This window comes from Diabrotica undecimpunctata, unplaced genomic scaffold, assembly GCF_040954645.1.
Source record: "Diabrotica undecimpunctata isolate CICGRU unplaced genomic scaffold, icDiaUnde3 ctg00001464.1, whole genome shotgun sequence".
NCBI classification, from domain to species: domain Eukaryota; kingdom Metazoa; phylum Arthropoda; class Insecta; order Coleoptera; family Chrysomelidae; genus Diabrotica; species Diabrotica undecimpunctata.
In genome coordinates, this window is record NW_027312331.1 from 672 (window position 1) to 25168 (window position 24497).

The window sequence follows — 24497 nt, forward strand, 5'->3', positions numbered from 1 at the left end:
AACACACCAACAACTGATTGATAACAACCCGCTTAGCTACCGATTATTTGCCGATTTAGTTTAATTGGCAGACTATCTAGACAGTTTTTACCTATTCATGACAAACAATGTTAACACGATTACTAAACAGAAATTTTCCCCAACATACTGACAGTTAGAGTAGAAGTGTATTGTCTGTATTTAGCTAATTTAAAATAATACCATAACACGTGATAAATTATTAATTTCAAAATTTCACCTTGTATTATTCATTATAGACCCTGCATGATATAGTTCAATAAGGCGTTGAAATTAGGTTGTTAAGAATTTTTTAAAAACATAAAAATATACAGGAGCATTCATTAAAAATAAGGATTATGGACTATACCAGACTTGCGTGGATCACCCTGTACATTTAAATTTTTGTTTAAAAAGCATACATTTAAATTTAAAAGTTAACGCGTCCCAGAGTTTTTTATTATTTTCTATAATAAGGACACAAACAATTTTATTCCATTAGTGGTTTCCACACAGTTGAGTTATTTATTTTTGTATCATTACGAACATACTACAAAATTAACTAACAAATACATAAAAATTAAACATTCAACATATTTTAACTTCAGTATGATAAAGTGAATAATTTAAGAAAATTAAAACCATATTTTTTAATTTCAGGTATTACTCGCCTATGTCTGTCTTCTTGTTGGATTTACCTTGAGCTTTTCAGTTCAGTTTCACAACTTTCCACAATTCAGCGATCCCTGGAGAGCTCTAGTTAAAACCACTGTAATGATGATGGGTGAATTCGAATATGGAGACATGTTTGCAGAAGACGAAGATTCACCGAAAATTTTACCAGCAACTTCGCGATTTATCTTTCTTATTTTTGTTATATTAACAAGTATTGTATTGATGAACCTGATGGTGGGTGTTGCGGTAAGTGTAAAATAATATTTTACGATATTTAAAATATTTATTTTCTGATCAGGTTGTAAAAGGAGATCAATTGTTATTTACTTTGCTCTCTGATCAGCTATAATACAGGTTTTTATGGGATATTGCTCGAGATTGATACTACTAGCTAACTTCAAAGCTATAATATTAAAGTCATTAATCACTACAATTTTTTTTAAAAGTATTTATTACTTTTCTTTAAGAGGAGAACTACAAAACCTTATTAAACAAATAAAAATCTACAATATAGATATTCTAGCGTTACAGGATATGAGATAGAATATAACGTTTTGTAGTATTACAGACAGGAAGAACATAGAATATTTAATAGACCGACTATTACAAAAAATATACGATGTAAACGATTAAGTTGTTTAGAGCACGTAGAAAAGATGGTTGATAGGAGAAATACAAAAACAAGATTTAGAAAATAATTAAACGAGAAAAACCGAGAGGTGAGCCCCGGAATGAGATGGATTGATGGTATGAAGAAAAATTTAGAAAAGTTTGTAATACGAGGATGAGAAAAACAAGCAAAGAAATGAGAAACATGTTCAACTATAGTTAAGAGAGCAAAATATAAACGACACTGAAATGATCTCAAGTGATCTCCAAATAAGACAAATTAGGAAGTAACGCTTTTAGATATAAAACGTTGGACTTTTTGATGACTTACGCGTATGGCTGGCCTTCACATCATGTAAATCTCCAGAGCCTAGAAACCTTAACGGGCGTCTATGGAAGGTAATTTCGTTAACATTCACATTTTTCGACGCCAAAATTGCACGCTAAATAAACCAATTATGATTCAAGTAATTATTCAGTATTGGCAACAAGATGTTTGGTCTCAACAAAAGTGCAGAAATTATCAGAAGTTTGATGAATTGTGTATTTGGATGCTGGTTTTTACCGATTCCAATATTTAGCAAATGTTTGAAAAATATTTGCGCCCATAAATTTATAATTCTTAAAATGTATTGACTTATTGCACAAACTTATATTTTTAAATTTATTGCAGACAAAATGTTATAAAATCTTTTTTATTGTAAATAAATTATGTGGAACATTTTAAAATTATTTTTATTAAATAAGATAACTATACTGTCCATATAAAAAGTTTATTAAATAGTAATAAATAGCCTGAGAAACTCAGAATATAAATAAACATATGTGTAACCGTTTTTACATTAGAGAACATAGACACAACCTTAAAACTTAATTCTTCTTTTTCTTATATATTGAATATTACATTAATCCGGGAGCTTATATTAACTGAAAGCAAATACTTAATCATCATCATCATTCAATCTTCGCTTATCCACTGCTGGACATAGATCTCCCTCATAATTTTCCATCTATTTCAATCTTGTGCCTCTTGCATCCAATTCCTATGACAACGTTTTAGATCGTCAGTCCAACGTGTTGGTGGACGACCTCTGCTTCGGTAGGCATCATCTCTTGGTCTCCATTCCAGTATCCGCTTTGTCCATCTATTATCTGTCATTCGAGCCACGTGACCTGCCCAGTTCCATTTCAGTGTTGCTACTCTCTCTAGTGCATCAGTCACTCCTGTTCTTTGTCGTAGCTGGCGATTTGGGATCTTGTCTCGTAGTGAAACGCCCAACATAGCACGCTCCATCGCCCTTTGACACACACGGATCTTTTGAACTGTTCTCCTTGTCATGGTCAACGTTTAGGCACCGTAAGTTAACACTGGCAAAACACACTGATTAAACGTTTTTCTTTTAAGGCATATTGGTATATCAGACGATTTGAAAATATGGTTCAGCTTGCCGAAGGCTGCCCAAGTCAGTCTTATACGACGGAGAAGCTCAACGGTTTGGTTATCTTTTCCTATGCGTATCTCATGACCTAGGTATTTATAGGCCATTACCTGGTCTATGGATCTTGTTCCTACGCATATATCTTCGCTGACTACAAGATTTGTCATCATCTGGTTTTTAGATATATTTATTTTCAATCCCCCTTCTAGCGAGGAAAGGTAGAGCTGATTTAAAAGTTCTTTGGCCTCATCTATCCTATCAGCTATAAGTACAATATCATCTGCAAACCTTAGATGGCTAAGCTTTTCTCCGTTTATGTTTATGCCCTTGTCGGTCAGTTTTGCCCTTTTACATATATATTCCAAAAGCGTAGTGAACAGTTTCGGAGATATGGTGTCCCCCTGGCGTACTCCACGTTGTATCGGGAATTTCTGGGTTTGACGATCACCCACTCTAACACTGGCTGTTGCGTTTTGGTATATATGTTTAATTATATTTATATACCGATAGTCAATTCGGCATTCTGTCAAGGCTTCCAACATTTTTTGTTGATTTACGGTGTCGAATGCCTTTTCATAGTCGACAAATATTAAAGCTAGTGGTTTATTATATTCAGTGCATTTTTCTATAAGATTTTTTATTACCAGTAGGTGATCGTTTGTTCCATAGCCTTTTCTAAAACCCGCCTGTTCTATGGGCTGATAAAATTCCAATTTATTTTCTAGTCGTTTCGTAATTATTTTTGTAAATAGTTTATAAATATGTGAAAGTAGACTTATGGGCCTGTAATTCCTGAGGTCGGTAGCATCCCCTTTTTTATGAAGTATGATAATTTCTGCGTTATACCACTGGGTTGGTGTTATTGCTTCCTGCAAACATCTAGTAAATAGTTTGGCAAGGACCTGCCATAATCTTTTTTCAGCCACCTTCAAGGCATCTGCCACTATTTCATCGCCTCCGGGGGACTTATTGTTTTTCATTTCTTGCACTGACCTTCGAACTTCATTGGGTGTTACGTCCGGTAAAATTTCAGATCCCTGATTGATTATCTTTGGTAATGATCCACTCCGGTTACATTGCTGTTCTTTGTATAGTTGTCTATAAAAACTCTCTATCGTATTCATAATTTGAATTCTATCCTCAATGATTTGCCCCTGTTCATTTCTTAATTTTTGGACATTTTTTCTTCCAATGGACATGCTCTGTCTGAGTACTTTCAAGCTTTTGTTTTCTTCTATTACTCTAGTTATTTCCATCGTATTGTATCGTCTCAGATCTTTTCTAACTTCCTTTTTAATTGTCTTATTCAAAATTCTTAGTTCATTTTGGTTATGATCCTGATTTTCCCTAAGTTTTCTTCTTTCCTCTAGAAGATGTTTTATGTTGTGGCTTAATTTTTTGTTATTATTTTCAGGACGAGGACAGTATTTCTTTTCAGCTTCTTTCAATATTTGAGTAATATTATTGTTCATTTCATTGATGCTGATATTCTCTAAGTCGTGTGTATCCAAACTAGTGTTAATATTTTCTTCGTAAAGTGTTATATCTTCTGGGAACAGCCACCTTCCACTTTTCTTTTTGAGGATCATTTTTGTTCTTTCAACTTCAGTGTTAAAAGTGGTTTTTGCTCTAACTAGTCTATGGTCGCTCCCTGTTGAAAATTTATTCAATACTGTTACATCCTGAACAATATCTTTTCGATTTGATATTATGAAATCAATCTCATTTTTTGTTCTTTGGTTCGGACTCTTCCATGTCCACTTACGTTGGGGTTTAAATACTTAATATAAACTAACAAATACATAGTTTAAATTGATAAATTTAACTTATTCAATAAATTGTTAAAAACTATCTTTGACAATGTTTTGGGGAACAAGTCCGCTAACTGATTACTTCTATTGACATAGCTTACACAGATATTCTTGTTTTCACGCTCATCTCGAACAAAGTGAACCTTAATATCAATATGTTTGTTCTGCTATGAAACTGTTGTGCCTGTGTTAGCTTAATGGCAGATTAATTATCAACAAAGATGTTGATAGGTGAGAACTTATTTCCAATCTCTTTTAAAAAATTTCTAAGCCATAAAGCTTCTCTAATACCGAAAGCCAAGGACACATATTCGGCCTATGTCATTGACTGTGCCACTATGTTTTGTTTTTGGCTCTTCCAGGTAATAGTACCATTGCCTAGTATAAATACATATCCACTAGTAGATTTTCTTGCAACCAGACAGCCAGCATAGTCTGCATCAGTGTAGCCTATTCTCTTGATTTGTGTAGTTTTTCTGTACACAATTTTATAATGAGCAATATATTTCAGATATCAAAAAATTCGTTTTACTGCTTCATCACTCCAAGCATTAAAGAATCTGCTTACCTGATTAACTGCAAATGTAATATCTGGGCGACTGGTGGTTGCCAGAAAGATTAGTGAACCAACAGCCTTACGATATGGCAAAGATTTATTACAATTTAAAATATTTCCTTTAGACAAAGGTACACTAGGCTCTGCAGGAATCTTTAATGTGTTAGTATTAGTCATATTAAATTTAACAACAAGTTTTTCTATATAATTATGTTGATAAATAGTATTTATACCTGCACTAATATCTTGTTCAATCTCAAGTCCAACAAAATGTAATTTACTATTTAAATGTACAGTTATGTTAAATATTTGCTTTAAAGTTTCTAAAAGTTCATTAATTTTTCTTTCTGACTTTGAGATGACAAATCCATCATCAACATAAATTGCTAAATAAGTTTCAGAATTTGCAAAATTACCTACAAAAACACATTGATCACTTTTTAATTTTACAATTAAATCAAAACAATAATTTTCTTGATTTAGAATCAAACTTCTTACGAAACTATGATGGTATCAACATGTAGGCTGTACCACCAAAAACTCTAATGTGCTTTAGATTTGGTTTTCTCCCAAACCACTTTTCATATGGAGTCATGTTTTGTACGTGACTTGAAGCTATTCCATTAAGAACATATACAGCAGTATTTACAGCTTCAGTCCACAATTCTTGTGACACATGTTTGTTGATAAGCACATTCTCGCACTTTTAACAATTGTCCGTAACTGCCTTTCACTGCGGCCATTTTGTTGAGGTGTATAAGGAGCTGAACATTCATGTAATATACCATTCTTCCTGAAAAAGTCCTGAAAGTCATTATTGATATATTCTCCTTTAGCTTGGTCACTTCTTAAAATCTTAATCTTATTGCCAGTTTGATTTTCAATCAGTATTTTAAAATCTTTAAACTTGTTGAGAACATCTGGCTTTATAAAATAAACACTGCAGTAAATGCTACAATCATCTTTAAATAAAACAAAATATTTTGATCCACTTGGAAAAGAAATGTTTACTGGTCCACATACATCTGTATAAATCATTTTACCTGGTTTCTCTGATCTGCTTCTTGTAAGACTTTTATGGGACTTTCTTGACTGCTTCCCATACTAACATGTCTCACAGAAAAATTCTTCTTTGTCGTTAACTCTTATATTGTCTACCAAATTAACTGTTTTCTTAATTGTAGTGATGTTGATGTACCCTAGGCGATCATGTTATAACTTTATTGATGATTTGCAAGCTAAATTACATTCTACTCTAAATTGCATGACACACAGATTATCTCTACGTACTTCAACACATAAAATGTTCCCATTTGGCTCTAGAAGTTGACAACTGTTTTTATGAGAATGATAGGTAAAGTTTTTATCTGTCATAACTCTCACTGAAAATAAGCTGTGTCACAGTTCAAGAATGTATAGGACATTATTTATAGTACGATCATATCACTAACCTTGGACAAATGCCTGTATTTTAATAACACCCCTACCTTCTGCCGGAATCAGCTTGTCGTTTGCTATTATAACAAACATAGGTTCAGATAGAGATTCTAATTTTGAAAACAACAATTTTTCACCAGTCATGTGTAGGTTTGCTCCTAAGTCACATATCCACTTACTTTTATTTACACTGGAGGTTGACAAGTACATGGAAGAAGTATCACATATCTAAGCCGAACTTGATGCTAGATTACTTCCTGATGACTTGTTTTTATCTTCATTTTTGGAACCACGTATTCTCTTTCTGCACTCTCTAACCCAATGTCCCTTGCCCTTTACAATAATTACAGGTAGAATTCTACTGTAAGTCTTGTGTATTTGTTTTCTTTTACTGGTGGCTTCCAGTTTACTTTATAAAGCCTCTACTTGTAAAGCAAGACGGGATATTTTAGAGTCATGATTATTCATTCTAGTTTCTTCTTTAAACAATCTTGCTACTAATTTCTCGAAAGTTTGCTGATCACTAGCTACAGAGTCCCAGGCTGTACGAAAGGAAGTAAATCTAGGAGGCAAACTATTAATTACATTTGAACAAACTGCACTATTACTAATAGTTTCTTTACCATCTTTTAACTGTCTAACTAATAGTTCTATTGTTGATATTATGCTCTGCAACTTTTATATTCTCATGCATTTTATATTCATAAAATGTTTGCCATAGTAACTCTCTATGCTGCACCGGTGCGAAGGACAGGCTAGTTTTCAAATCTCGTAATACCGTGTCTGGGCCCATAACCTGATAAATAAAATAACTATATTGTCCATGTAAAAAGTTTATTAAATAATAATTCAACATATCATAATGACGGTATTAGATTTTTGTTTTGATACAAGGCAGCGACAACCGCTTATACGTATTTCGACCTCTTTACGTCTCGTCAGAACGGTATAGCCACTGCTCTGAACCAAAACAAAAATCTCTCCCGTCCTAGACAATAGTTATCAAAATAACTATATACGGACATAACTACGCCATCTAAAAACAAAAAGAGAAATCAAACGATTTCTACCTAGCGAAACCGAATTCAAATTGTTACCATTGTGTTTCCTAAAACTTGCGAAACAAAGAGCTCGATAAATTACTCGGCAAGGGAATCTAAAATTGCATTCCACATGCCGTTCATCCTGGTCAAAATTCGTAGTAAATTCAATTTCGGGTACTCCAAACGAAGTAAGTAACAAAACATAATGACGGTATTAGATTTTTGTTTTGATACAGGGCAGCGACAACCGCTTATACGTATTTCGACCTCTTTAGGTCTCGTCAGAACGGTATAGCCACTGCTCTGAACCAAAAAATAAAAATCTCTCCCGTCCTAGACAATAGTTATCAAAATAACTATATACGGACGTAACTACGCCATCTAAAAACAAAAAGAGAAATCAAACGATTTCTACCTAGCGAAATCGAATTCAAATTTTTACCACTGTGTTTCCTAAAACTAATTTATCCAGCTGTTTGTTTCGCAAGTTTTAGGAAACACAGTGGTAAAAATTAGAATTCGGTTTCGCTAGGTAGAAATCGTTTGATTTCTCTTTTTGTTTTTAGATGGCGTAGTTACGTCCGTATATAGTTATTTTGAAAACTATTTTCTAATACAGGAGAGATTTTTGTTTTGGTTCAGAGCAGTGGGCTATACCGTTCTGACGAGACCTAAAGAGGTCGAAATACGTATAAGCGGTTGTCGCTGCCCTGTATCAAAACAAAAATCTAATACCATCATTATGTTTTGTTACGTACTTCGTTTGGAGTACCAGAAAGTGAATTCACTACGAATCTTGACCAGGATGAACGGCATGTGGAATGCAATTTTAGATTTCCTTGCCGAGTAATTTATCCAGCTCTTTGTTTCGCAAGTTTTAGGAAATACAGTGGTAAAAATTTGAATTCGGTTTCACTAGGTAGAAATCGTTTGATTTCTCTTTTTGTTAAACAATAATTATTAGACTGAGAAACTGAGAATATTAATTAAACACATGTGAAACCGTTTTACATTAGAGAACATAGACATTAAAACTTAATTCTTCTTTTTCTTATATCTTGAATATTACATTAGTCCGGGAGCTTATATTAACAAGTTTTAATTCTAATCATATATAATTCTGTCAAAAATAAAAATATTTTTCACAGAAAAAACACTTCAATATACAACTAATAAAAATTGATATCTGATGCCTATATGGTAGAGATCAGTATATTATAACTAAGTATATAAGAAAATAAAACTGCTTTTACTATTTTTCTCAAAATTTCTTTTTATTATATTTTCTCGAAAGAGTTTATGAGAAATGAAAAAAGTAAATAAACATGACGTTTGTCAAACGTTATTTAATGTTTAAATAAACTAGCACTGTAGTAGAGTTAGAGTGGTATTAACATTTTGTAGGATATAATAAAAAATAACTGTTTTTATGGAAAAATAAAAGCGTTGTTTCTACTATTCTCTTTATAATTTCATCTTATTTTCTCACCTATTAGACCTTCTTAGGACTTCAAATAATTACTCCAAAAGAATCATTTATCAAGGTAAAAATTATCGTATCTCCTAAGTTGGACCAATCAATACATTTTCATAAAATTTTATTGCAATCGGTTTAGTGGTTTTTAAATATTAGCTTGGACAAACATCGTGATGCAAGATTTTTTATACATATATAATAATATTGTAAATATTAATATTAATAATTTTGTCCCATCTGTTTAAATTACCAAATGATAATACTACAAAGGATTCGGGTTATTATTTTAATTTTCCTTCTCAAGAGCGGAATATATATCCGAAGCCGAGAACCCGAAAATTCTTTGCAGAATAAATCACAAATATAAAAGGACTGTGTTGACAGTTAACATTTCACAGATTTATTTATTTTAAAGGTGAGCGACATACAGGAACTCCACCGGCGAGGACGGGCGAAAAAATTGGAAAAGCAAGCTGAGTTTTTACACCAACTGGAAAAAGTAATCTCTTCCAAACACCTCAATTCCGAATATATGCCAGAAATAATAAAGAGAGTTATTTTGAAAAGAAGTTACATCCATAACGAATTCGAAGTTAAATCGTGCGCTGAATTCCAAAGACAAAATAAGATTCCTAAAAGGATAATAGGTAAATATAATTGTTTTATTAATTTTTTAATAGTTTTTATTCTATTATATAGTTTTATTTAAAATAATTTTTACGGGAATCTGTTAAAACTGTTTTGATGATTTTAAACAAAAACTGATCATAGAATTTTTAAATTATTATTATTCCAGATTTAGCCATCACACTCTCCATAAGGGGAAAATTCACTCATCCCATACACCTACGGTATCAAAAGGATTAAGCTCTAGTGGGACTCTTTCCATGTTATCGAGCCCTAGGTGACTTGATATGTTGGAGTATCTCCCAAAAATTTTGGTACACATCTGGACGTCGCGAGGAGTACCTACAGCTTTCTGCATGGCCTCATAGTAATGTTCATTTAGACCCAGCTGTTTTATGTTCTCTAGGAGGTTTTTGGGAAAAATACCAGTAGTAGATAGAATAATAGGTACTGTCTGGGTACTTTCCATTCTCCATTGTCTCCTGATTTGTATTTCTAGATCTCTGTACTTGGCGATCTTTTCGTTGTATTTAACACGTAAATTATTGCTGTCGGGTATCGCCACTTCAATAAGTGTTGTTTGCCTAGTAAGTTTATTAACTAGATGAGATTCGGTCTATTATGAGCCACTGTTTGGTTTGTAAGCACAGTGCGGTCCCAGTATAGCTTGTAGTTGTCATTTTCAAGCATTCTGTCAGGGACGTATTGATAATAAGAAAGACGGTCGGTTTGGAGAAGTTCCAGTTTGTCAGATAGTTCTTGGTGGATAATCTTTCCTACTGAGTCATGGCGTTCTTTATAATCAGTACCGGCAAATGCCTGGCAGCCACCAGTAAGATATTGGATGGTTTCTTGGGCTTGGCATCCATATCGGCATTTGTCATTTTGCACTTGAGGATCTTTAACAATATATTTCAGGTAATTTTTAGTTGGAATAAGCTGATCCTGAATGGCAAGTAGGAAACCTTCAGTCTCGGGAAACATATTTTCTGATGTCAACCAATAGTTCAACGCTGTATTGTCGACATATTCTTGGCTGATCTCATTGAGATGTCGCCCATGCAGAGGTCTACTCATCCAGGTGCGCATTTTTTCTGGCTGAGTCAGGTGCTTTATGCGCATTTCTTGTTCCCTCAGTTTAAGTGGCGTTGTATCATCTACTGTATCATCTACTATCTCGATGTAAAGTAGATGTGTCAGCCTGTACCTGAAAATAAGTTCTTAAATTAGCAATTTGTTTATCCAATTGCTCACCTATATCCATAAGTCCTCTTCCTCCTTGATACCGCCGTAATGTTGTTCTTTCTACTGCACTGCGTGGCTGATGTTTTAGCGCCTTTGTAAGAAGTGTTCTTACTTTCCGCTGAAGACCCTCTATATCCGTTTTTGACCACTTTATAATACCAAACGAGTAGCTCAGCGCGGAACAGGCGTACGTGTTTAATGCCTTAAACAAATTTTCACTATTAAGATGTGACCGATTCAGTTGTCTTACTCTTCGCACAAACTTCGAAGTTAGATCAGTTTTTATTTGTTTATGGTCAATTTTCCGCGCTTGTTTTACTCCGAGATATATGTACATACCATTTTTACCCATTGCCTCGATGTTTTGGCCATCTTGCATATCGAAACCTCCGCGCTGAACCGTTCCTCTGACTATATTTAGTATACGGCACTTATCTTGTCTAAAATGCATACTGATATCATTTGAGAAATTTTCTACAGTTTTTAGCATCTGATCTAGGTGGTTTCGAGTAGAAGCCATTCATTTTAAATCATCCATATACAACAGATGATTTAGCTTCGCCACTACAGTGTTGTTATTTTTGATGCTATATCCTGAGTCAGTGGAGTTCAGCAGCTGAGACGAGTCTCCCTGGAAAAGGCACCGGTTAATAGGGATATCTTCAGTTTCGATATTGGTTTCACCAGGTATTTGAAGGTGAATTTTAGTCTTCCACTCTGCCATTATATGCTTCAAAAAGGTCACGAGATTATCATCGACTTTATATATTTTCAATATATCCATAAGCCATTCATGCGGCACTGAATCAAAAGCCTTCTTGTAGTCAATGAAGGCAGTAAAAAGGTTTTTTTGTATATGTCTGGTTAGAAATGACTGAATCGATAATAACTATTGCTAGTTAGAAATGACTGAATCGATAATAAGTTGTTCTTTGCAGCCCATGGAGTCCTTAGCGCATTCTTTCTGTTGAGACTCTATGATATTGTTTAGAGCACAGTGTTGGTAAATACGCCGGGCTACACAGGATGTGATTAATTTGTACAAAGTTGGAAGACAAGTAATTGGGCGGTACTTGGCTGGATCTTGGGTGTTATTTTGATCCTTCGGTATTAGATAAGTGGTTCCCTAAGTAAGAAATGATGATATTTTCTTTGAATTAGAAATAATATTATTAATAAATATTGTTAAAAGCTCATGAACACTCTTCTTTAACAGAACTTCTTAAGACAGAAGCTTTGAACTCCGTCTGGTCCAGGGGATTTCCAGTTATGAAGCTCTTTGATAATGTTCGAGACTTCTACAGTGGTGAAAGGTTCATAAAGAATAGTCCTGTAGTGTTGACAGTTGTTCGTCGTGTCTTTAATCCATCCAGCATTGTTGTTATAAGTAGCTGGCGTCGAAAGTTGATTTCCCCAAAACTCGTGAATTTTTTCTTGACTTGGGTATGATTTATTTACATTTTCTACGGGAATTCAGTTTCCTATAGAAAGCCTTCTATGCATGCTTAAAAAGTATATTGTCGCATTTACGGTTGTTACTAACATTGTATCTCCTTAGGCGATCTGAATAAACGGAAAGTTTTTGTTTTAATGTATCTAGGAAGTGTTGAGCTGTGTTGTTTTCTGGATCATGTTGTGAGTGTCTTGGAGTGTTCACATTTATTTCTACAGCTCTTTTAATTACTTTTCGACTTCTTACTCCTCGAATGTATTCTGTAATTTATCCAATATCCCTGCGCCATAATTCAATTTTCCTCAGCAGTTTTTTGTCCCAGGGGGCAATTCTGTTTTCAGTCCTTCCGATATTAGTTCCCCGTCGTGTTCTGATCTTAATGTCCATATCATTAGCAATTACTGTTGCTGCACAGTAAATCAGCATATGCAAATATTCTAATGTATGGGCTTCCACAATATAATTTTTCGTAGCGGTGGTCTGCTAAGTAGGTTTGTACCATTAAACTCTTGTACGGCACGTGCCATTTCTCTTACCAGACTATCGTGCAACTCATTGTTGTTCTGCTGCTTATTAGCAGGTTGAGTGTTTTGTATGAGGGGCTCACGAATCTGCTCATTAGGGCACACTTCTGATGGTATCGCGTCTAGCCTCTGGGATAAGATTATTTCTTATAATTACCAAGTATTGATCTGCTATTCGCTGTTCAGATACTTGAATCTCTGGGTACTCCCTGCAAAATTCGGCATACAGTTGTTGTCGATTGCCGACCGTTTCTTGACCGAGGTTCGTCACAAACGCAAAATGTTTTCATTTATAGACACAGTCCATTTCATGCGCTGCCTCGGTCGTCCCGCTTCAGTGAGCGCCGGCTGATGTTCCAGCGCAGCACCTTCAGCGGGTGGAGCTCTTGTTGTTTTTTGGCTCACTTGTGGTTGTTGTTGTTGTTTTTGGGCTGTAGCTGATTGTATGACAGGAGCCCGCCTCCTCAATACCCTGCCACTGACTTCCCGCATGCTGTCACGTCCAGCGCCGGCTCCAGACGTGCCCTGGCGATCCCCTGGCAGCGACCCTAAACATAAATTATTATTCTCCATTTTCATTTAATTTCATTTTCAATTATTATTATTATTAATATTTAACAAATGAGGGCAAAAAGCGAGCTCCTATTATGCCCAAAAAGCAAAAAAATGAAAAAATATCCTTATAAAACTAATACCAATTATAAAGTTAAAATTAAGTACATCATACAAAAATTGTGAAACAATAATTAAATAAATATTGCGGTTTTGAAATAATACAATCCTATAAATATCTATAGAGATAATCAAGATCCATCAAGATCTATCAAGTTTATTTTTATTTTTAAAGATGTAAAATCTTGATCCAAATTGTTCCAGATAGTAAATATTCTATTTGGCAAAAATTCACCCTGAACCATGCAGCAGTTTGTTCCCTTTTTAATTTTCAACGATGGCCTCCTAATCTTTCCTCTTAATATAGAGTAAATATGGTGTTTAGGTTCCTAAAATTATGTTTAAAAATACAGAAGGACATAATTAGGTAACCTCGAAGGCGTCGCTGCTCGAATGTCGTGAGATGAACCATGGATAGTCTCATCTTTATAATTAGGTCTTACACGGCCGTATGCCAGTCTTGTGGCTTTACGCTAAACATTTTTAAGCAGGATTTTATCGCGACTAAAATCTGGATTCCACACTGGCTTGCCAAACAGAGATATACGTGCAAAACATTTACGGATCAAAAACAGTTTTGAATTTGCACGTTTACACTCCGACACTATGTGATCAGACCAATTTAAGTCACTTGTCATTATCACTCCGAGATCGATGTGGGAGGTTACCGAGTTTAAGGGATGTCCATTAATAAAGTACGGTATTGATTGGTTATTTTTGCCGATATGTAGAACAACGCATTATTTAAGGTTAAGTAACCATTCTGAGGACCATTTGAATATTGAATTAAGATCGTGTTGGTTTACTACGCCTAATGAGATTAAAAGATCATGTAAATGGCTGTATGGACAGGGCTAAATTTTGAACAGCTAATAAGAACAGCTGAAGATAGAGAAGATTTTAAAATTGTAGTAGCCAACCTCCATTGAGGAGAGGGCACTTTAAGAAGAAGAAATGGCTGTATGGCAAACCGACGAAGCCAGATATAAAAAAAGATCGTGTTGAACAATATGTTGAATAATAGATGGATTCATATCTAATTTCGTATTATCAGCGTGAATAGAAACCTTACTGAATACAATAAGCAGAAGATCACTAGTGTTGATACAAAAAAGTAGCGGTCCAAGTACTGATCCTTGTGGGACTTCACTCTTGACTGACTTATTTAGTGAGTGGTCTTCCCCAATACAAACTCCAAAGTATCTGTCGGATATAAAATGTTAAATCCAAAGAATTAACTCTCCGTTAATCGAGTAATCGACGTTTTTGAACACGGTCGAAAGCTTTGTAGAAGTCTAAGTAGAGTACATTGACAGAATATCGATTGTTTAAAGATAATGACCAATCATTTACACAATGAAGAAAGTTTGTGATCGTTGATCGACCTTTGATAAAGCCATGCTGTTGGTGAGGGATGACGTTTTCTTGAAGATGAAACTCAGACATAGCATCCGAAATAATCAATTCCATGACCTTGCTGACAATAGGAACAAGGCTAATTGGACGATAATTATTGCAATCAAGTTTATTTTCTTTCTTGAATATAGGAGTAACCGAAGCCAATTTCCAGGACGAGGAAAGAGAAGCTTGATTAAAAGACGAATTCATTATGAGAGATATAGGGATGGCTAGAGACTCTGCACATTATTTGAGGAAAAATGACGTGGGTTCGTTTAATGGATGCGATAAATTAGTGCGTAGTTTCCATTCATGATGTTTAATTGCATCCGGTGTGATCTAACTTTCAAAGCATGGCTAATTAGACTCATTTATTTGTGTTCTTTACAATTTGTAGACATTTTATTTTTTGAAAATGGTCGTAATATTGATTAAAAATATACTTGTCGTGTTTTCCCGCCTTTTTCCAAGTTTAGTGGTGTAATGAGTGGTTAATACTCTAATTTTCTAGTTATTTTTACTCCTATAAAAGTAATTATAAAGTTTTATTCGCCTATAAATTTACATTTATTTTTGGGAACAATGCCAATATTTTCCACTTAGTTGAAAATAGACTTGGCCATTTTATTCAAGTATCGTACTACACAAGATTTTCCTTTTAGAGCATTTCGCTTAATAAAACATCTTTACTTGAATTAAATCAACTTTATGAAGTTTACTCTAAAAACTTTGGAGGTGAAAACGCTAACATTTTAGACATCGACCTTTCCTTTAAGAAGTGACGAAAACATTTCCAGCGGTAATGACTTTAATTAATTTTGAACGGTTGTTTACTTTTCAATTATTTTGCTTTAAAAACAAAATTAAAGAAATATTGCTCTCTTTTAAGGACACGGCTGGACGAAAATTGGGATTTAAAACATGACTAAATATCTATCTTATTCTGACAAACAAATATTTGTTTTTAACTTTTATTATTTTCTTTAAAAAATTTGCAAATTAGTGTTCAGAATGATTTCTTTATGTTCATATATTTTTATTAATTAAAATAAAACGGTTGATGCAAAATTTGTTAGCTTAAAAACATAGCGAAATAACTGTCAAAGTTATAATACATATATTTGGAACTTTCCCAAAAAAATACTCAAAATTACCTAATATTAAGATTTGTTAAAATCCTTTATAAAAGGTATACAGGGTGTTTCAAAAAAGGTAACCCCGTCTCTAGGGTAGGTAAAAAACTGAAAAATAATTGGGGTTTGCTTAGTAAAAAATTTTTGTAACGCCATCCGTTTTCAAGATACAGGGCGTTGACGAAAAAAAAAAAAATTTTACGCATTTTTTACGATTTTGCGAAACTACTGGCAACATTGTAATGAAATTTTATACGAATATGTTTTGGAAGCTGATACATCCCATGAATTTGTTTTTATATCTGATTCTCATAAAGGGCACTAGTTACACGGATCGTACTAAGTATTAGTCAATATAACTTTTTTAAGAGTATAATTATTAATCAAAATTTCAAGTAAACTTAAACATCATTCAATTTTACACGAAAAATGTGCTCTTGGTAAAACTCGATACTGTGTACCGTTTTCAGAATATTTTGATTTGAAAATTATGAAGTAATAATTGATGCTGGTATAAAATAGTTAGTAATTAAACAAAACTCACAAGAAGAAAATTAAATTAATGACTAAGAACATAAAATAAAATTTAATTACAGTAAGTGTTCAAAATGCCCTCCGTTTTCGCGAATACACAACTCTATTCTTTTTTCTAAAGATTCCATTAACCTTCTAAACGGTAGGGGATCAGCTATGACGTCATTAAATTGACGTTGAATTCTTTCTGCCAATTCTTGGCGTGAATTTACCTCTGTAGCATAGACTTCTTCCTTAATATATGACCAAACTGCGTAGTCCAAAGGGTTAAAATCGCATGACCGAGGAGGCCAATGAATCGGAGCTTCTGCACCTCTACCAATCCATCGATTCGAAAAATGATTACTCAACCAATTACGACACCTTCTATCAAAGTGTGGTGGAGCTCCATCGTGCTTAAAAAATTAAGATCTTTGCTCGTTTAGCGTTAAATCTTCTAATATCTTGAATAAGGAATTGTTTAAAAAAATCGGTTGCCTGTAAAGTCGGTTTTACGGGCGAATATTTTACATGACAACGTCTTTTTCTCGGTAGAATATTTATTGATATGAATTTTATTAAATTGCACAATAGGAACAAGGAATTGAATGAAAATAAGAATTGCACAAATTTTAACTATAGAAATATATTTTGTTTACTAAAACATTGTACATGTAAACTTAAACTTAACTAATTTCTATTTGAGTGATTTTGTTGAGGATAGGACGATGATAGGAGAAATAGCATCGCACCAGCGGACAGATCATGTTTGAGTGGGAGAGAGACGCAAGGCATTCGCCGGTCCGGCGGGCCTCTCTCTCGTTCGGTGACTCATCGTAACAGACGTGAGCGGGCGTTACACTTTTTCATGAGTGACTCCGAGCCACAACCTAATTTAAGACGTTGTCACGTCAAAAATCAAGATACATATCACCATTTAAATTTCCAGGTAGAATATGATAACTTATTAATTTGTTACCTAAAGTTGCTGCCCAAACATTAACTTTAAATGAGTGTTGGTAAAGTGATACCCTTTTGACTCGTGGATTCTCATCACACCAGTAGTGTGCATTGTGGGAGTTAAACATACCTTGTCGCGTAAAGGTGGCCTCGTCCGTAAAAAGAATGCATTTTAAAAAATTTGGATTGCGGGCTGTCCTTTGTTGCAATGTTTCACAAAAATCCACTCTAACCGGTAGATCATCTGGCAAGAGTTCTTAGACTTGTCTGTAATGATAAGGATGTAATTGCTGTTCTTTCAGTATCCGCCAAGTACTTGAAGAAGAAGTATTTGTTTGTCTTGCTATATTCCTTACGCTAACTGTTGGATCTTGATCAAGTAAATTTAAAATATTATTTTCTTTATTAATTGTTCTTGTTGTTCTTGGTCTACCAGAATTTATTTTATTTGGTCTCACATTCCCAGTTTCTCGACAACGTCGTTCAATGGCTCCAAATGTTTTTTTACTTGGTAAATTTCTTCTAGGAAACTTTTCTGCAGAACGTGTCACAGCTGCACTAGAACATCCTAAACATTCGCCTAAGGTTAATAACATGTCAGTGTATTCAACATTCGAGTACATTTTGATTTGATTTTACAAATAACAAGGTTTCAAAACTCTAATTATTGTTGATTTATCGTCATAACAATCAATAAATGTCAGATTTCCATGGCACACTTGGAGAAAATAGAGGTATACCTATTAGAACTTTATCACTACTACCAGCATCAATTATTACTTTATAATTTTTAAATCAAAATATTCCGAAAACGGTACACAGTATCGAGTTTTACTAAGAGTACCTTTTTCGTGTAAAATTAAATGATGTTTAAGTTTACTAGAAATTTTGATTAATAATTATACTCTTAAAAAAGTTATATTGACTAATACTTAGTACGATCCGTGTAACTAGTGCCCTTTATGAGAATCAGATATAAAAACAAATTCATGGGATGTATCAGCTTCCAAAACATATTCGTATAAAATTTCATTACAATGTTGCTAGTAGTTTCGGCAAAATCGTAAAAAATGCGTAAAATTTTTTTTTCTTCAACGCTCTGTATCTTGAAAACGGATGGCGTTACAAAAATTTTTTACTAAGCAAAACCCAATTATTTTTCAGTTTTTTACCTACCCTAGAGACAAGGTTACCTTTTTTTGATAACACCCTGTATAATTAAAAAGCCCAATCGGGTTGTCATGCAGACAAAACGTTTTCGGAATCCATATTCCATCATCACTGACACTGATTATATACCTTTTATAAAGGATTTTAACAAATTTTTTGTGATACATGGTATACAGCCAGCTACAGGAACTTAGTTTCCTTGTGGATTTTAATATTAAATTATTTTTAAAAGTTTCTTTAAGACTACTTACAAACTAAAATGTATAAAAGATTAGGAAATTTTATAGGCAACAAAACGTATTTTAAAAATAACTACAATACATTTGTTTTTGCATTAAATTTTTTTTATAAAAGTTCACAAAATTCACAGTTTTGGATTTTTCAATCGTTAATTTTGCATAAACTATTCGGCCAAATTTTTTGTAGCACAGCTCAAATTACAGTTTTTTTATGTTCTTTCATTTAATATTGTGTTTTTTTACCCTAAGATAACATAAAAATAAAAATAATGATAAAACACCATTTTTTGCACTTAAATGCGATAAAAAATATATAACCCACAATTTGGAGTTGCAAACACGTAGAGGTTACTCCAGGCATTATCCTTCATAACGCTGTGCCGTTTTAACCCTTGAGTAGTCAGGTGAGGCCTGTGAGACCAGCGACAATTTATTTCTAATGCCTCACTGATTATTTTATGTCGGAGTGAACTGCGTTCGTCAGTACCTTTCCGTTCACATGCCGAACAACAGTGAACCACGGGGTTTGCATTAGTGTGTAATAGTTCACTAGTTAATTGCGCTTATGGTCTATCAGACTACTCGACTATTCGAGTACCTTTTGGGATTGTAGAGTATAACGTTGCCATGTCATCAATTCCACTTGTATAATAACTTTAACATCATAACATATACGATGGAATAATGTAACCTAAATTTAAATTAATAACATTTAAAGGGTTTTTACCCAAATATTTAGTGGCTCAAAACATGTACACCTAGACACACTGATGATGGAATATAGATTTCGAAAACGTTTGTGATTGTGAGATACCCCAATTGGGTGTTTTAATTATAAACCTTTTATAAAGGATTTTAAATAAATTTTTTACCTTTTGTGAGTTGGACTAGTAAATTTATTTTCCTATTTTTTGTGAAGTATAACCTATATGGAGTAAGTATTTTAATTTAGGTTATATATAAATATAGTAATGTTCCAGCCTTTAATTTTCTTCTCTTGTATTTCACATTTCAGTGATGCATTCTTATCTGTAAGAAATTCACAGATTACAACAGCTGTATGATGAAATAGAAACAGAAAATATTGACTTGGAAAGCGAACCAGAATCAGACAGGTTTGAAGAAAGTGACCAAAACACAGACACACAAGAAGAATGGGAGAAACAATTGGAAATATAATTAGAGGAAGGATTGGGGGAGGAACCTGCAACTTCAAAATATTTTAAAACAAATACGGAAAACCGGTGGCTCTTTTATTATACAAAAATAGTGGTTTCCTGGAGAAAACATGCGCCTCCAAAAATCGTTCGGACAAGAAATTCTAATTTAATTTCATACTTACCAGGTTCAAAAAAACATGCTCGTCAAGCAGTTGATCTTTGAGAGTGTTGAGAAATGTTTAATTGATGATAATATTCTTAAAACCATTGTACAGAACACAAACATAATAATTTCTAAACTAAGAAACAATTATGCAGGTCCGAATGAAGCCAAACCTACAGATACTGTGGAAATAAAGGCGTTAAGTGGTATATGATACCAGCTGTGGTTTTCAAAGCAAGCCGCCAAAATTGCAAAGAATTTTGACCTACTGATAAAACAGGCGAAGAGGTGTTTCGAGCTATTATTGCCCATAGGCGATTTGTATTCTTGCTACATTGCTTGCGTTTTGATGACGTAAATACTAGAGAAGAAATAAGAACCATAGACAAACTTGTACCAATAGTAAACGTTTCCTATTGGTCCATTTAATAAGAAATGTAAACTTAATTACGTTCCTGAATATTACTTAACATTAAACGAGATGCTTTTTGCATTTCGTGGACGTTGTGGATTCCGCATGTACATCCCGAATAAGCCAGCCAAATATGGCATAAAAGTATTTTTCTTAGTGGACGCCAACTGTTTTTACACGGTAAATATGAAATTATACGTTAGAGCTCATCTTCTAGGACCATATCGCGTTAGTACTAAAACCACCGATTTAGTGGAAATAATATGTGAGCCTGTATTTGGATTGTCTAGAAATATAACCATGGATAATTGATTTACGTCACGAAATCGTAAAGCGCATGCTAGAGCAGCACACAATTACAATTGTTAGAACAATTCGAAAAAATAAAAATGAGATTATAAAGGAACTTTTTGATTCCAGCAGACCTCAGTACTCGTCTATGTTGGCATTTTCCAAATCCATTACTTTGGTGTCGTATATCCCAAAGGAAAAAAAGTCGTGACGCTGTTATCATCTTTTCACTGTGATGACTCGATTGATGAAGATTCTGGAGATGCCTTTAAGCCCAATATTATTACTTTTTATAACATTACAAAATTGGGCGTTGACTCAGTCGATCAGAAATGTGCGGCTTATAACGTAAACAGAATATTTAATTTAATTTAATAAGTACAACATATTGCAAAAATACTTCCTTGGTCAAAGCTGAGTGCTAGAGATATTACCAATGAGAGAAGTGATTTCGAAAAAATTTTTAGTGACGACATTATTGAAAATATAGTTGAGTGTACAAACTTGAAAACTGCAAATATGCGAATAAAGTATAACCGGCCGAGACGGGCTAAAGACACAACAAAAACAGAAATTATGACATTTATCGGACTACTACTTCTTGCAGGAACTAGAAAGCAAAACCATACACATTTTCTTGAATTGTGGACTAAAGACGGAACCAGCTCAGAAATATTTAGAGCGTGCATGAGTGCTGATCGATTTTTATTTTTGCTTGCTGCTCTAAGATTTGATGAGAAAAATAGTAGAGGGATACGCAAGGAAACTGATAAGCTTGCTGCTATTCGAATTACACTGGATGGTTTTGTGGAGAACTGCAACAATAACTACTGTTTAGGAGAAGAAGTAACAATTGACGAAATGTTAATACCTTTCAGAGGTAGATGCAGTTTTATTCAATATATCCCGTCCAAGCCTGCAAAGTATAGGTTAAAAGTATTTGTATTGTGTGATGCCCAGACATTTTATGTTACAAATTTAGAGGTGTATTGTGGTAATCAGCCACAAGTACCTTACAACCAATTAAATAAACCTGCTGATATTGTACATCGTTTACTTCAAGACTGGAAAGGGAAAAACCGGAACTTGACATGTGATAATAATTGGTACACAAGTTACTCATTGGCCAATGATCTTTTGAAAGATAAAGTAACAATGGTTGGCACACTAAAGAAAAATAAAAAAATAAACGAAAGCTGCCGTTAGAGTTCCTACCACATAAATAAAGAGAAGTTGAATCGTCCCTTTTCGGATTTGAAAAAGAGGTAACTATAGTGTCATATGTCCCTACAAAAAATAAAGCTGTGCCTTTGATATCAACCATGCATAATGATTCTGCAGTAGATCCGGAGAAAAAAAAGCCAAATGTAATTTTAGATTATAATTCTCACAAAGGAGGTGTCGACACAGTAGATAAAATGTGCGGTACATACTCGGTATTAAGGAGAACGCAAAGGTGGCCGATGGTTGTATTTTTTCAGCTCCTAAACATCGCAGGAATTAACAGCCAAATCCTGTATAATGCTGCAAATTCACCTTTCAGAACGAGTTGAAATACAGAGTTTGCCTTAGATTTAAAACTATTCCTGAAGAAATATAAAGCTACCGTAGTGGAACAAGAAGAAGAAGAACCACCATCAAAAATACGAGGAAGGTGCTATTGCTGCGAAAGGCGTAAAAATAGAGTGACAACCACTTCGTGTCAGACCTGCAGGAGATTGGTTTGCAAAGAACAGTCCACCATTATTTGTCCTGAGTGTATTAACTCACATAACCAGGAAGAAGACGAAAGTGAATAAAGACTCGTATGTGTTTATTTTTCTACCTAGTTAAAAATTTAAACATTTCGCATATTTTTTTAGGTTGGTGTTTCAATATGTAATAAATTACTGTTTTCGTTTTTTCTCACTGGTTTACCATTTTGAATTATTTTTTAGTTTTATTTTTTATTATATAATAACTAATCATTGATTAAACACAAGTTATGCAATTTAATATAGTTCTAATTATTAAAGAAATTTTTTTTCTGTAGCTATTTGTAACTTATGTATAGAGTAGACCGCGCCCGTATTTGAGATTTTTGGTTGGGCGCCCGTAGTTAAAGTTTAAGAAATAAAATAAATTTTTCTAAAAATTAGGTGGTTATAATATATTTTTTAAATTCTTTATATGGAAGTGATGAGGTATTCAAAAGAAGGAATCTTGTTAAATAATATATTGTCATTATTATAAGGGTTAAATTTTTTTAATGAACCCTTTTGTAACTTGTTATATAAATAGCTACTTTTCGTTTTATTTCCAGCTCATTAAATTTACATAAACAAAGACAGAGGGCAAGCGAGTCCTTTAATCTTGTTATAATTGAAGTCTACCAAACGACACCTTTAATATTTTGTTTGCAGATTCAATTACTGCTATAGCAAAGAGCCACAAGCAGTTCAAAGAAGAAAATTAATTATGAAGTTAGTTGAAGAATTTCTGTGGATGCGAAGCGTTAAGCGAACCATTAATTCTGACTAGTTCGTATCATTAGAAGAGGAGAGACGCAGAAAATGAAAGCATAAATAATATTTCTTTCCAGTGTCCTTAAGTCATTAGGAAGTTTCCGAACTTTTTGTAATGTAAATGTACTTCCAAATGTTGTTCTTGTATAAATCTTTCCGCTGGATGGTTCTTTACAGTATAATGTTTATAATGTTAAAGTTTAGTATTTAATAAAGAAAGTTTGCATTTTGTTTTGATTTTGTTTCATTTTACCACTGAAATCGTTTTAACCTTTTAATGTCCTTTTTTTTTTGGAAACTTTGATTTGATTTTATTCTTGTAATATGAAGCTGATTTATTATATTAAACGTTTTTGGCGTTAAGACTAGTGTAGTTATCAAGAATAGAATAAAATAGAAATATCGTAAGCTTGGTAGTACAGCACTTCTTTAAAAATTCAAAAATGTGTCCAAAACACTAGAGGGTCGCCGAAAAATTTAAAGCGACTCCTAAGCATTTTTTCCTTAGAAATGTGTCTTTACTTGCTGTATATCTTTGTCCCTGCCTGTATTATGGGATTCAGGTAGCTAATACAGGGTATTTCAAAAAGGTATCTCATAAATTAAATCACGCGTTCCGATGAAAAAAATAAATTGATTGAATCTCAACTTCAGTACAAAAGTGTATACAATAAAAGTTACAGCCCTTTGAAGTTACAAAATAAAAATTATTTTTTTTTTGCATTATCTCCTAAACTACTTGACATTTTGTAATAAAAATGGACAAGTTACTTTCTTGTTCTGAAAGCATTTTTCATACAGAAGAAACAACAAAATCTAAGAGCACAAGAAAATTTTATGGGGGTGTGCAGCCCTAAATCCTCCCAAACTTTTAAGTACGTTCAAATCAAATGAATTATGTGGCATCATTAGTTTAACACATTATTTTTAAAGCTTTTTTGCCTCTTTATCACTTTTTCGAAAAACTAGTTTTTTCCTAGTTGGCCATA

The 24497-nt window shown here is 33.6% G+C and overlaps 1 protein-coding gene across 1 annotated transcript; it reads left to right on the forward strand.

Moving 5' to 3' along the window:
- Positions 1-658: 658 nt before the first annotated feature.
- LOC140431598 (transient receptor potential channel pyrexia-like) lies at positions 659-23684 on the forward strand. The gene is made up of 3 exons (XM_072519491.1): positions 659-918; positions 9460-9691; positions 23407-23684. The coding sequence occupies exons 1-3, from the start codon at positions 772-774 to the stop codon at positions 23457-23459; spliced, it is 432 nt and encodes a 143-aa protein (XP_072375592.1). The 5' UTR covers positions 659-771; the 3' UTR covers positions 23460-23684.
- Positions 23685-24497: the final 813 nt, after the last annotated feature.

What these genes read in the sequence shown, in the direction of transcription:
- LOC140431598 (XM_072519491.1), top strand. Translation starts at nt 772, where the DNA reads ATGATGATGGGTGAATTCGAATATGGAGACATGTTTGCAGAAGACGAA. An exon ending in ACCTGATGGTGGGTGTTGCG is followed by an intron (nt 919 to 9,459) that starts GTAAGTGTAAAA and finishes TTTATTTTAAAG; the next exon opens with GTGAGCGACATACAGGAACT. An exon ending in GATTCCTAAAAGGATAATAG is followed by an intron (nt 9,692 to 23,406) that starts GTAAATATAATT and finishes TTTTGTTTGCAG; the next exon opens with ATTCAATTACTGCTATAGCA.